Source organism: Meriones unguiculatus, chromosome 14 (assembly GCF_030254825.1).
Source record: "Meriones unguiculatus strain TT.TT164.6M chromosome 14, Bangor_MerUng_6.1, whole genome shotgun sequence".
NCBI lineage: Eukaryota > Metazoa > Chordata > Mammalia > Rodentia > Muridae > Meriones > Meriones unguiculatus.
In genome coordinates, this window is record NC_083361.1 from 82,056,022 (window position 1) to 82,069,005 (window position 12,984).

A 12,984-nucleotide genomic window follows, 5' to 3' on the forward strand; every position below is an offset into this window, starting at 1 on the left:
AGCAGGTTTGGGCATGGCAGAGTAAACGCTTACATTTGGGCCTCTTGAACCACTTACAAGGCCGTTTCTACATGTAACATCCTGTTTGAGGTCAGACAGCAAACCACTGAAGGGGCTCTTCCCGTCCTTACTGGATAGATGAGGAAAGCCAAGGTTGCTGCTCATTCATTTGCCCAGGTTTTGATGCTAGGGTGAAAATTCTGGTTTTTCTAGTTGCAGTGCTCCACCCTTACGCAGAGATGTTGTTCAGAGATGGTGACGAAGTTGCTGATGTCTGTGTCTTTAAGGCCAGGCATGTAGGTCTGTTTCACACATGGAGGCTCTGAGCCCCTACAAGACATCGCATGCCTACCATGGCAGAGAACATGTCCAGGAAGAGGGGGCTGAATGTAAACTGACTCATGTGTCTGCTAATCAAGTGTTCTCTATGCTCCTCTTCTTGGAGGAAGGGGGGTTGCCCCTGTTCCAGGAGAGTGGGAGCTTATTCTGGCCTGTCGCCAGCTTGCCTTGAGGGTGAGCCCTCCTCAGGCAAGCCTTCGGGAGGAGCCATCCATCGGCAAGGGCCTGCTTGGGAAGGCAAGTTCTCTGATTCATGCTGAGTGGAACCTGCACACAAGCAGGTGCCTGACTGGGAGCACATTCCTGGGGCTTAATGAGCAGCTGTGGGGGAGGAGACAGGAGGGTCCTGGGGGCAGAGGAGCTTGGCACTCTGTTAGGAGGAAGGGGAAGCTGGGGAAGTAAGCCGGGGCTGGGAGCGATCTGATCACATGGTGTCTATGAAAGATGACTATCACTGGCCAGGAGATGGGATGGAGGCGACGAAGGAGCCCCAGGAGAATGCTGTGGAAGGTAGCAGATAATGACACCTGGGCAGGCCACTGCCAAACAGCAAATGGCCCTGGGGACAGAGGAATCTGTGAGTTGAGAACTGTGCGTGTACCTGTGACTCTGCCTTTGGCAGCTGTAGGGAGGACATTTCCCTTCTCAGCAACTGTTTCTGCTGCCTGCTTAGAAGAGCTTGGCCCACTGTCGTTGTTTATAGTTGTCTCTGAGTTTGGTTTTATTGTCTTGAGGTCTGTTGAGTCTGAATTTCAAGTCAAGTGGTGTTAATTTTTCAAGGTTTGATAGCCAGGTTCTAAGAAAGATGTGTGAATATGACCATCCTGGGGAGTCAGGGATGAAGAAATGCTATCACCTGGCTTCCCAAGGTAGCTGGCCACTGGCATCAGGTGATTCTTATGCTCACTGTTTGGCGGTACCATCCAGCTTGTCATTTGCTCTCTTTGACTTACAGTGCAAGATGCTGCTTGTACATGTTTTTAGGATTCCTTTGGTCTAGTTTGAAGGGTTCAGGATCTGTGTATATGTGTGTGTGTGTGTGTGTGTGTGTGTGTGTGTGTGTGTGTGCGTGTGTGTGCGTGTGCGCATGTGATGAAAAAAATGGGGAGGAATTTCATTTTCCAAATATATGTTCTGCAACATATATATTTAGGTATCTGTTCTGGCCACAGAGAGGAGGGGCAGGTGACCAGGGCTGCAATGCTTTGGAAAGCAAGAGAGGAAACCACAGTGGAAAGTGCAAGAAATTCTGGGTTGTCTGGGCTTCCAAGGGCAGGGACTCCAAGAGGTGATAAAGTCCCTCTGTAATCTTACAATACAGGAGGGAGAAGCTCTGCCTGGCAAGTTCCTTGGCACAGGGGGAAGGAAACAAACCCCTGGGTACCATGTCTGCACCCTGTATTCTGTGCCAGCTGTGCCTCTGGCAAGTCAGCCTACCTCTGTTTTCCTATCTGTAAAATGGAGATAACACAGAGCCTTTCTCAGGGGCTGTGTAAGGACTTGGTGTGATAATAAAGACGAGAGCTACTTTTTTAGTTAGCATAAGCTTAATGAATGGTATAGTTATTGCTGTTAGTTGATGTATCACTGAAATCTTTTTTAAAAAAATTAATAATTAGAACTTTATTATAAAGAACTTGCAAATAAAATCCACTCAGTGAGATTAACCAGGCCAAGAGTCTGTACACTGAAATCTTATTAATCATATCCAGGGCCAAATTAAGAGAGAGTGTGTGAGAGTGTATATGTGTGTGTACTCACACAAGAACTGGTCTTCCAAGAAAAGAGATTTAAAAGTGTGAGAAAAGAGCAGATTGTTCCCTTAGAGACCAGAATATCCTGGGAAAATGCCTATAAGTTGCTGAAACTATTTTAGCATTGCCAGAATATTCCAAGGAACAGAAGAAAAGTCAGCCAGTGGCCCAGCTGTGGGCTTTACTAGGCTGCAGGTCCATATGTTTGGCTAGCTCTGGTCTTCTGGCATCCCAGCCTTGCTAAGCAGGGGACAGATCCCAAGGAAGGCTGCCCAGACAGCTGCTTGCTATCTTCAGAGCTGACCGTGGGGAACGCTGGGGGACAGGGAACTGATGCTTTCCAGGTTTGGATGGACACAAAGAAGACCCTTGGAAACTTACTGGGTGGCTGTCCGTGCTGGCAAACTCCCTCTGGACATCTCTGCAACAGTGGAACTGACCTTGTCACCTCCAAACTTTGTCCTTAACAGCATCCTCACTCATCTCTCTGCTGAATCAACAGAACTTTCTTCATCCTGTCGATTTTCTTGCAGGATCTGATGGAAGCAGAGCCATCATGATCTTGAATAATTTCCCAGTTGCTTACCTTCAACTAGATGCTTCATGGAAATAGTCAGTTATCCCGGTTAGGCATCTAGGCAGAACTGGAAGCAGGTTCTGGAGAGAGTCTCTATGAAAAGGCACACAGTTGGCAAGAAGCGATGGAGGTGTCTACAGCCAAGCTCAGACTTTAGTGTCCACACTTGCAATCTCTGCTGAATATGTTTGTTATTTCCTGGATGCAAGCCACCTTCTGGGCAGAACAACAAAGAGATGATAATCACATGCCACATAGAAGAATTTCATCGGGTTAACCCAGGCTAGCCTGTTCTTAGAGGCCACAGGGCTGCAGTGAAAAATAATGGCTTTAGGAGAAAATGTGGCTGGGCTGAGTGCTAATGCCGCTGTGCATTAGCTATGAGTCATAAACCTCTCTGAACTCCTGCAAATCGGATGAAAACATTTACTTTTCCAGGCTACCAGGGTGGCCTGGTACCTGATGGGCAGGTGTGTGTAATGGCAAGGGGTGCCACAACCCTAGGGAGCCTGGTCTCTCGCTGTAGAAAGATGTGGTTGGTCCTCTTGGGCTAACAGGAGCCAGCTCTCCTGCAGGCTGTAGGCTGCAGGCCAGGTGATGGCGCTGGCATCAGAACTCATTTCCTTCTCTAAATGTTTCAGGGCCAGATATGTAGTCCTCTTTCACCCCTCAGTACAGCATGTGGGAGAATGCAAAGGGGCCTGCTGGCTGTTCCCGTGATGGCTGTTTGCCTTTCTTGATCAAGAGAGAATGGCCGAATGTGGGAGACTATGCAGGGAGCTGAGGACAAGAAGCAGAGGGTTTGAGTGTCCTGCTGGTGCTGCCTACTTTGGGGTACCACTTGCCCTCTTGAGCTGTTGTTCCCACATATGAAAAGGGTGTCTAAGCTTCCTTGGAGGATTATCTCGATGATTGAAGGCTGACTGTAGACCTCCCTTCATAGGTAGCCCCTCAAACCACTAGTGCCCCACATCTAAGATTGTAGGGCCATATCTCTTCTGCCCCTCCCCCACACCACCTTCCAGAAAGGTAAAAATGGGCTTGGCCAGAGATACCCCTCCTGCCAGACACGGCTGAGTCCAAGCCCTTTAGACAGCAGATGGAATAGATCTGGCCTCTTCTGCTGGGTCTGGCCTCAGATGTTTTGACCCATCTCTGGTCGAATGCACAACTTGGGGCTGGGGCAGGCACAGATCTGGGACAGCCTGGAGCCATCAGCAGCCTCATAAATCAGGCCCAGCCTTTGAAGCTTCTGCAAGCCCTCTGGGGCAGCTGAGAAGCCCAGATTCTTGAAGCTATACCCCTCACTCCTACTCCAGTCTGGAGTCCGAGGGGTGGATAGAGCTTGATTTATGGAGGGTTCAGCCTAGCCCACGAGAAGAGGCCCCGGAAAGAATGAGTTTGCCTTATGACCTGCCTCCCAGGCCACAGAAAAAAACAGAGGTGCCTCTAAGGGAGAGCCACACCTCTCTGGTCCTAGATGAAAACTATCCCCCACAGCCCACCCCTTCTAGAATTTGTTGACCTTTGCTGAAAGATCCAGTTTGTTCTTTCAGAAATGAAGGTAAGGAAGAGACACTTCCAAAATGGCCCCTTACAACAGAGGTACAGAAGGGTCAGGGTCCACATCCCAGTCTCTCCCATCCCAGCGTGGAGAGGTCTTTTTACACGCCTGTATTTCACTGTCTTATTTGCCCACATGGTATAGAGCTAGTATGAGAGACAACCAGCTAGCCGGTGGCAGGCACACTGTACAGTGACAAATGCTGTGCATACTTAATAAAGGCTCCCTCCCCCACCCCTTTCTGCTGCTGCAAGCCAAACAGGAGACACCAGGTTTGGATCCTTGTACGGGCCTGTCAGGTGTGGACTCATAAATTACTCTCTGACCATCCCACACTCCTGGAACACCACTGTCTGCACTTAGCCAGCCTCCACGTGTTCTTCATGCTGTACTCATGAAATGTAGCTAATGCAATTAAGAACCTTAATTTTATCTTCGTTGCAATTAGAAATTAAAATCTAACCATCACTCATTGCTGGTGGCTACTGTGGAAGACAACCCAAGCCTTAACCACAAGACCTGGTTTATCGTGGGTTCTTGGATGAGCCTAATTACCCCTTCATGCCTCCAATGTCCTCATCTATAAGGCAAAGGCTATGGGCGGGGTTCACAAGGAAATGCCTCACTCCATTCACAACTGTAGATTTTCAAGGGTTTGCTATCATTAGTATAGTGTGCTGGGTTGAGAGCGACAGTGGCTCTAGAGAAGGCAGGATCTCAGTCTGGGGCAACCATCTGATTAGACAGAGATCAGCTCATATGAGACAGAGCTGTGGCAATGCAGTTCTTACCCTGACCCCAGTGTTCTAAGGTCCCCTACTGTGGCCTGGAAACCCCCCCCCCCCCGTTCTTTGTTCTCATTGTGTCTGGTACTTCTTTTACCACAAGGACTTTCTCTACTGTGCCATAGTACTTTCAGGATGAACCTATTGCAATGTTTTCTGTAACATCAGTTTGACCCTCAGAGTTTACCATCAGACAGCATCTGGCTGAAGGCCAAAGCTGTCACTCATGATCGATGGTGCCTCAGGTAGCATAGGGGGCACAGAGATGAGGAAAGCAGAAAGGGCGAATAGGGCTATGTCACCATCCTTAAGTCTGACTTGATGGCCCAACATGGCGACCTGAGTTTATATTTATGAAAAGAAGGAAAGAGATGGTATCAAGCATTGTCTTCTAGATTCCTTCCAGGAATGAGCTTCCTTCCCCATCATATTGGCCAGAATAAAGTCATGTGATTATCAATAACTGCAAGGGAGTCTGGGAAATTGGATAACTGGCAATCAAGAACTAGGCAAGCTTGTCTTTTTGTCGTAATTGTCGTAGACAAAGTTTGTATCAGTCTGGGGAACAGTGGGTTGAGAAGGAGTCCTGTATTGGCCGCCAACTGTGTCTACCTCTATAACCTCAGGTATGATTAATATAGTGTTTTATAAGTTACACATACTTTTCAAATCTGTGATTCTGTTTGAGTTTCTCAAGCTTGTGGACTACACAGGTTGTAATCCTAATATTATAGATAGAGAAAATGAGGCTGTGCAAAGTAGAGTGACTTACCCCGGAAACAGTGGATCCTGCCTGAGCTGCCCAGTTTTCCGAATTCTTAAACCCTCCTCTGAGCTGGAGGGGAAACCTCAGAGGAGTCAGCAAGCCCGTGTTATTTATGTTTATAGCCCAAATAGCAGCCTTGATGGCCTGGTACAAAGTAGCTGTTCAGTCAACCTCTGCTGGTAATAATTAATGTGTTACTTTATTTCTTTATTGAGATGATAAACATCATCTCACTCAGGTGTTTGAGAACAGAGCTCAGGAACCAGGGGCTGTTCCTCAGGGAACAATTAGGAGGAGAGAAGACAGCGCAGATTTCCTTGCCTCTAGCAGCCTCAGAAAGGGTGCAGGTTAGTAAACATCCCCTTTACAGATCTCTGTTGAGAACATGTATTTGTACTCACAGCTCTGGCAGTCTGTCTTTCTTACTGAACTAGCTGGTTGTTCCCAAGGCAGTCTCTAAATCCCATCTGTACCCCAGGGCTCAGAAGCACAGGACGGGGTAGGACCTGGAAGGACGGAAGCTCACCCCTCTTGGATTCATCATATCTGCAGCAAAGCACATGCTTATACAGGGACCAACTGCTGAGCCCTGAGCTCAGGGAGTAGAAGTCAGGGCTCAGGGGACACGTGGAAAGACAAGGGGGAGGTGAGGGAACTCCAGGCACATGGGAGCCTGCCTTGCAGGGGTTTAGCTGCCAGTGTGCAGGAAAGATAATCTAGGATGGGGGTCATGGAGCCAATCGTCTAGTCCCTCTCTATCTCCCCAACACCAGGGACTGGCAAAGACCCACTGCCTCCACTCAGCCCTCACAGGATCAGTTTTCCTGAGGAAGCTATGCCCGCTCTTCTCCCATACAGCGGGATGAAGCCACCTGCTGCAGGATCTCGGGTGGGGAGTGGCTGTGTCTGGACTGGTTCCCTGACTACATAGTATTAGCCTACAGGATAGGACCACAAAAATCCACCGGGATATCCCATGCTGTACACAAAGTGGTTCAGATGAGGTCCTCAGGAAAGGGTGAGGTGATGGGAGGCTGATGGCTGATGCAGCAAGCCCCAAAGGCAAGGCTTGAACTCAGAAACCTCTCTCCTCCCAAGCAGCAAGGGAGGTGTGAGCAGCCGAAGCACACAGGAGATAACATTCATAAATAGTGCATCTATATTCAGTATAACATTTGAGGGTTCAAATCCCAGCTGTGCAACTTCAGAGAAATACTCAGCATCTCTGAGCCTTGGCTCCTCATTCATAAGAGAAGTATGACTGCTCCCGTCATACTGCGGAGACCTAGATGAACGACTAGACGCAAGCAGAGCTTTTTAAACTCTGCGGCTCCCCCCAGACACTGCCTCTGCTAGCTCCCAGCCTGCTTTGCTTCCGCACGAGTGTCTGCACACTGTTGCATTTAAGCAGGATGCATCAGTCACGCTGACAAATCTCTGTGCCCCCAGGTGGCGTCTCTAACCAGTTAGAGGTTCAGCATTTATTCTCGACTGCTTGTTGGTATATTTTTCAAATAGCCACGTATTTAAATACCATCAGCCTGATTGCTTCTGCAGATTTGTAGCCCTTGTCCTGCGTTGGGGAAATCCTCTCACAGGCTGTTATAACCGAGGCAGCTACAGCCTAGTGGAAAGGACACTAAGACTTGGAGAAAAAGATGGAATCCCAGCTCTACTTCTTACCAGCTGGGTGACCCGGGACAAGACCCTTCGCCTGGTGGGGCTGCGTGTCTTCAATGGGAATGACAATCTACGGGTTGTGCAGTTTCAAGGCCCTGTGTTCCTGCTGGTGTGACATACTCTAAACCTCTCTGACTGTGAACCTTTCTCCCCTCCAAGTTGTAGCTCAAAACACTGAGGCTTACTGTGTAAACCTTTGAATGTCTCCTCTCTTAAAAAGTGGAGTGATGCCATGGGGAGATGGTTTAGTTTATAAGATGCTTTCCTTGCAAGCATGAGGACTTAGCTTGGCTTCTCAGAGGTCATGAAAAACGCTAACCAAGTGTATATAAGTTCAGGCTTGCAATCCCAGCACTGGGGAGACAGAAGCAGAGAGATCTCACATTTGCTGGCCAGACAGCCTAGCTTAATGGGTGAGCTCCAAGACAATGAGAAACCTTGTCTCCAAAATAGGTAGATGCTGCCTGAGGGGTGACGCCCAAAATTGTCTGCACCTACCCAGACACAAGCCAGGAGTGGTATAGGACAGGTCCTTGCTCACCAGATGTGGAGTTTATATAAGATGATAAGAATGTGGCAAGCAGGCATCACCAGGTACCTAGAAGGTGGCCAGTAAGCAAAAGCCACCATTTGGGCTATGGTTTATACATTCTTGTCATTCATTGATCACAAAACCAGGTCTGAAGTTAGCTCTCTTGAGCTAAACTCCATACTCCTCCTGCTGACCTCTGACCTCTGAAAGCAGTCTGTGACACCTGCCACTCAGGGTGGTATAAAGTTCGCTGACATAGTGTGATGGGCAGTACTAGGTCCAGGAAAGCCCTCAGCATGGTATGTTCTCAGGGTGGTCTGGGCCATCTGTCAAAGTGTAGCCAATCTTGGCATAGGTTCCAACTGTTACACCTGCACATTATCTAGAAGAATTAGTGGCTAGGCCCTTCTTGGATCATCACTTAAGACTTAAGCACCCATTTCTTGAATTCAAGGGAATAGGGAGAAACGAGACTTAGCGGCAGCACACCCCCACCCACCCCCAAAAACCCATAGCAGAGGAACATCTCAGGAGGGTGTAGGCAAAGTGGGCCAGTGTCCAGCCACCTGCCCTGTATGTGGGGCTCAGCCTGCTGTGTGGACGGGGGCCGCTAATCCTTTTTTGGAAGCTGTCTTGGAGTGGGCACAGAGCCTAAGCCAATTAAAACCTTCTCTTTGAAGGTGGTTTGGGTTTCCCAGGGAAGACGGGTCTGCACAATGACCTGGGATAATTGCTTCAGGGCTTGCACTCCTCCCTGCTGCCTAGAGCTGGAGGAGACCGGGACCTCTGCTGGGAAGACACCATCACAGTGTGCTTCTGTGTGGCCCCATCAGACAGCGGTAGTGGTCATGAGATATAGGACACCAGAAATATTAACCCTTGACAAAGGAGTAAGGCAAAGACCAGGAAGAATTACCATGGCCTGTGCCTAGCAAGTTTAAGGGTGAGACTCAAACCAGATCATGGCTGCTCAAAATCATTGTCTACATCCTTGCTACATTGTATTTAAACACTGATCAGGGGATATTGTAGGTTCCCAATAAATACTTATTCTGTGACTAAATGAATAAGTCATGAATAAGTCCTGTTAAACAAAGTTATTCTGTATTTTACCACAATGGTGTGTGGAGTGGTAAAGGCCAGAAATAAATACTAGCTACAGTGAGAGCTGTGCAATGAAGATGAGAACCAGTCAAATTCGGGCCTGGGGACACTGTTTGCTTTCTAATGGTGGACCCATGTGTGATCCCTGGGACCCACATAAAAAAAATAATAATAAAGGCACAGGCATGTACTGCTGACCTCAGTCCTGGGGAAGCAGAGACAGGCTGTCCTCAGGGCTCACCAACTGCCAACAAAGCCTGCTCTGCAAATTCCAGACAGTGAGGGACCCTGTTTCAAATAATGAGGTGGTCAGTTCCTGAGGAATGACCTCCTATCCACACACGTGCATACTCCTTGCGCACGCACGTGAACGCATGTGCACACACAAACACAGAGACAGAGACAGAGGGTGAACCTGTCAAGTGTCAGCTGTGGCCTGCTCCGAGTGCTTTGTGTCATTAAATCGCCAGTCCCTCCCCAGAAGCCCTACCAGGGTGGTAAAATTAGTGGCTCCATTTGAAGAGAAGGTAGGAAAATGGGGAGGTTAAAGGAGTGTCATGTTATAGCATGGGGCCCGACAGAACAGGGATCTGAACCCTGCCTGCAGAATGAGTTTTTCTCACGGGTTTTTCCCTAAAGGGGTTGCCCCTCTGCAAGATAGACGCAGTGGTGACACTTGACGTGTGGATGGGTGGGCTGTTAAGAACACTGTCAGACAAACGGAGGTTTCTGTCTCCTCGACAAAGTCAGGTTTGGCCCCTGTAATCCAGCCCGCTGAGGCTGAGTGGCCCACCCCCCTCTCTCTCTCTCCTCCAGAGTGGCCTCCAAGCTTGGCACCATTAATTGAGGTTAACAACCCGAAAGGGCAGAATTGATGGAGTGACAGGCAGCATTTCTTAATGAAAACAAATTTAGGTCTATGATCAAGAGAACAAAGTCCCCAGGAAGCCTGGCTGCCGTGACCCAAGTGTAACATTAGACAGTGGAGGGGCAAGGGCCGGGGCTTCCCCACAGACTCAGGGCCCTCCTGAAAAGCAGAGAGACGCCACAGCCGCCCAGGAGGCCCTTCCCGGAGGCAATGGAGGAAAATAGCTTGGCCTTGGTGCCTGACGGCTGCTGTAAAGGTGAACACCGTCTCAGGTACAGTTGGGCTTCTTGGAGTAGAGTGGTTATGGACATTCTGAGACATTCACTTCTGTATAGTAAAGCAGAGGGAGGGGGCAGGGACAGCATAAAGGGAGGCATCTGAAACTGGTCCCACATACATCCTGACCTGGTACTGAGGAGAAAGGGAGCCATCCTGTGCTCTTGAGTCTGCAGGATGAGAGCAATGTTCTGAGTCTACATGGGTCTAGATGGTACAAGTTCATTCGGGACCTAGGCTGATGGGCACCTCCATCGCTAGCAGTGGGGTTCACACCAGCATGCTTTTGCTTCAGCTGGGAACTTGTTTTGATCAGAATCCTCTTAGCATGGAGATAGGCATTCCTTAAACATATGGAATTCATCCAGCAACATTCCTTCCTAACTGTGGGGTAGTTACTCATTTCCTCATCTGTCTCGCCCTCGGGAGGCATGGAAAATTTAAGGGCAGACCTTTGCACTCTGGGGCAGAAGAACAGAGTTTCATCGGAGTCCAAGCCCTGCTAGCTACGCGACTTGACAAGGTTCTTCTCCTCCCTGGATGCAGTTATTCTGTCTCAGATAGCCCAGCTACTCAGGGATATTGCCGTTTATCTAGTAAATCCATCACTATCTATTAAGTGCCTACTGTTTGAGGGGTTTAGGAGCACACTGTTTAGACCATATGGTTAAGCAGTTACTTAAATATAAACATAGTATTGCTATAAGCAGTAAGTTTTTTTTTTTAAGGTACAAGGTGGTGGTAGATTAAATCACACAAAAACAAGGGAGAAATGTACAAGTTCTACAGTGCTGTTTTTAACTAGAATCACCTGTCTCCTCATCTATAATAGAAATTATAACAATACTTATAGCAATTTCTCTTTTCCATGTAAGATGCCACCCTCAAATCTAGCAGCTTACACTGGCCATTCATGGGCTCTTATTTCTGAAGCTCAGTGATAGAGTTGGATGGAGCTGGGTAGGCCAGCTTACTCATGGGCTCCCACATGTTGCTATGCTCTAGTAAGAGCTGCTGCTGAGGCCTGGGTCTAGCAGCGAGATTCTAAGCTCTTTGTATGATGCTAATTGTCCAAAAGCAGCAAGAGAAGGCAAGCTCTAATACGAAAGGGTCTTGCCTGCCCCTGCTTTGAGTTTGCTATTATTCTTCTGGTCCTCAAGATCCAAGGCACACGGCCAACCCCCAGGCGGGTGGGTACATGGGGTTTGGATACGGGGGTGGGGGGTCCCTCCGAATTGTTATAGCTGTCTACCAGCATAGCTGGGTCGCAGTGATGTCATGGAGATTTAGGAAGAAATTCGCGATTGCGTGTGTATGGTGTTTTCGTTAAATCCCATACCCAGGGCTGGGTACATATGACGCTGAGCTGCTTCCTTCCTTCTTAGGGAAAAGGCTATTGTCATGGAAAGTGTGTCATGTCATCATGGCTAGAAATCGCAGGGTGTCAGGGGTGTCTCAGTCTGTCATTGTCAGTCCTGGCATTTTAAAGTTGGCATGGAGTCTAAAGTCATATCTCCATGAATGGACCTGGTATCATCTGATCTCAAGAGTAACACTGACCAAAAATAGTCTTCTCTTCAGAGGAAGACAGGCAGAAAGGAGAAGTGCAGGTGATAGATGAACCAAGCAAAGGCACAGAAACATCTGTCCTGGATAAAGATGCAAGTTTTATACATGTTGTCTACTGAGCCCTTACTTTGGGCCAGGCCCAGAGTGAAGCATTTCCATGGACTACCTTATTTAAACCTCAGGAAAGCTCTACACAATGAAAGGAACTATCTTCATTTTACAATTGTGGAAATGAGGCTCAGTCTCAGTCTCACGCACTTCATTTGTCCAAAGGAACGTAGGAAAACAGAAATAGATCCAACATTCAAACTCATGTGTGCCTAACTCAAAATGCGCTGACTCAAAACACTTATTTAAAAATATTTTATTGAGATGATTGTAGTTCACATACAGAAATAACACAGAGGTGTTCTGTGCATCTTTTAAATGGTTCCCTCCAGCCGTGCTGCTTTGCAAAGCAGTAACAAGAGAGCACGTGGCACCAGTACTGGGATATCAGCATTGGGACACTCCATTCATCTTACTCACATTTCTCGTTTTACCGAAGAGCTCTTGGTTAGTTCTACAGCGTTGGACAGCATGTCCAGCTGAGTACAGGTGGGAACAGCGGAGTGATGTCCTTCCCTCTCGGTACCCTGTGCCGTCACACTCCGCCCTCTTCCTCTCTGTTCTCTCCTTCTGAAGTGTTGGCATTTCCAGAATGCTATGGAAGTGTTCAACCTTCTGTGGCTGGCTGTTCTCTTCCTGCTCGGTATCAGTCCCTGGAGATTCACGGGTGTCATCACCTCATTCCTGTTTTATCATCAAGGGGTATTCCATGGCATTCTACCTTGATATAACCAGTCCCTTGTTAAAGGCTATCTGCCCAGTTGTTGACTGTGAAGAACTCTTCCGTGAATGTTGTTGTGCAGGCTTTTGTGTGCACACAAGTTTCCACTTTTGAGGGCTAAATGCCTAAGAGTGCAATCGCTAGCGTGTACAGTAATTGCATGCTCCGTTTTCTAAGCAATTTGCCAAATTATTTTCCAGAGGGACTGCGCCATTTTTCATCCCTACCAGCAATGCTTGGGTGATCCAGTTTCTCTGTATCCTTGTCAGCATTGAGAGTTGTTTCTATTTTTCATTTTAGCCCTGCTCATGCGTAGAGGGTAATAGTTTGCTGTGATTTTA

The 12,984-nt window shown here is 48.1% G+C and overlaps 1 protein-coding gene across 1 annotated transcript in view; it reads left to right on the forward strand.

Annotated features, from left to right (window-relative positions):
- Nucleotides 1-775: 775 nt before the first annotated feature.
- Tenm4 (teneurin transmembrane protein 4) overlaps nt 776-12,984 on the forward strand; it is a 388,185-nt gene continuing 375,976 nt past the window's right edge. The window contains 1 exon segment of the mRNA XM_060367590.1: nt 776-916. Coding sequence (XP_060223573.1) covers nt 784-916 — 133 coding nt within the window. The 5' untranslated portion in view covers nt 776-783.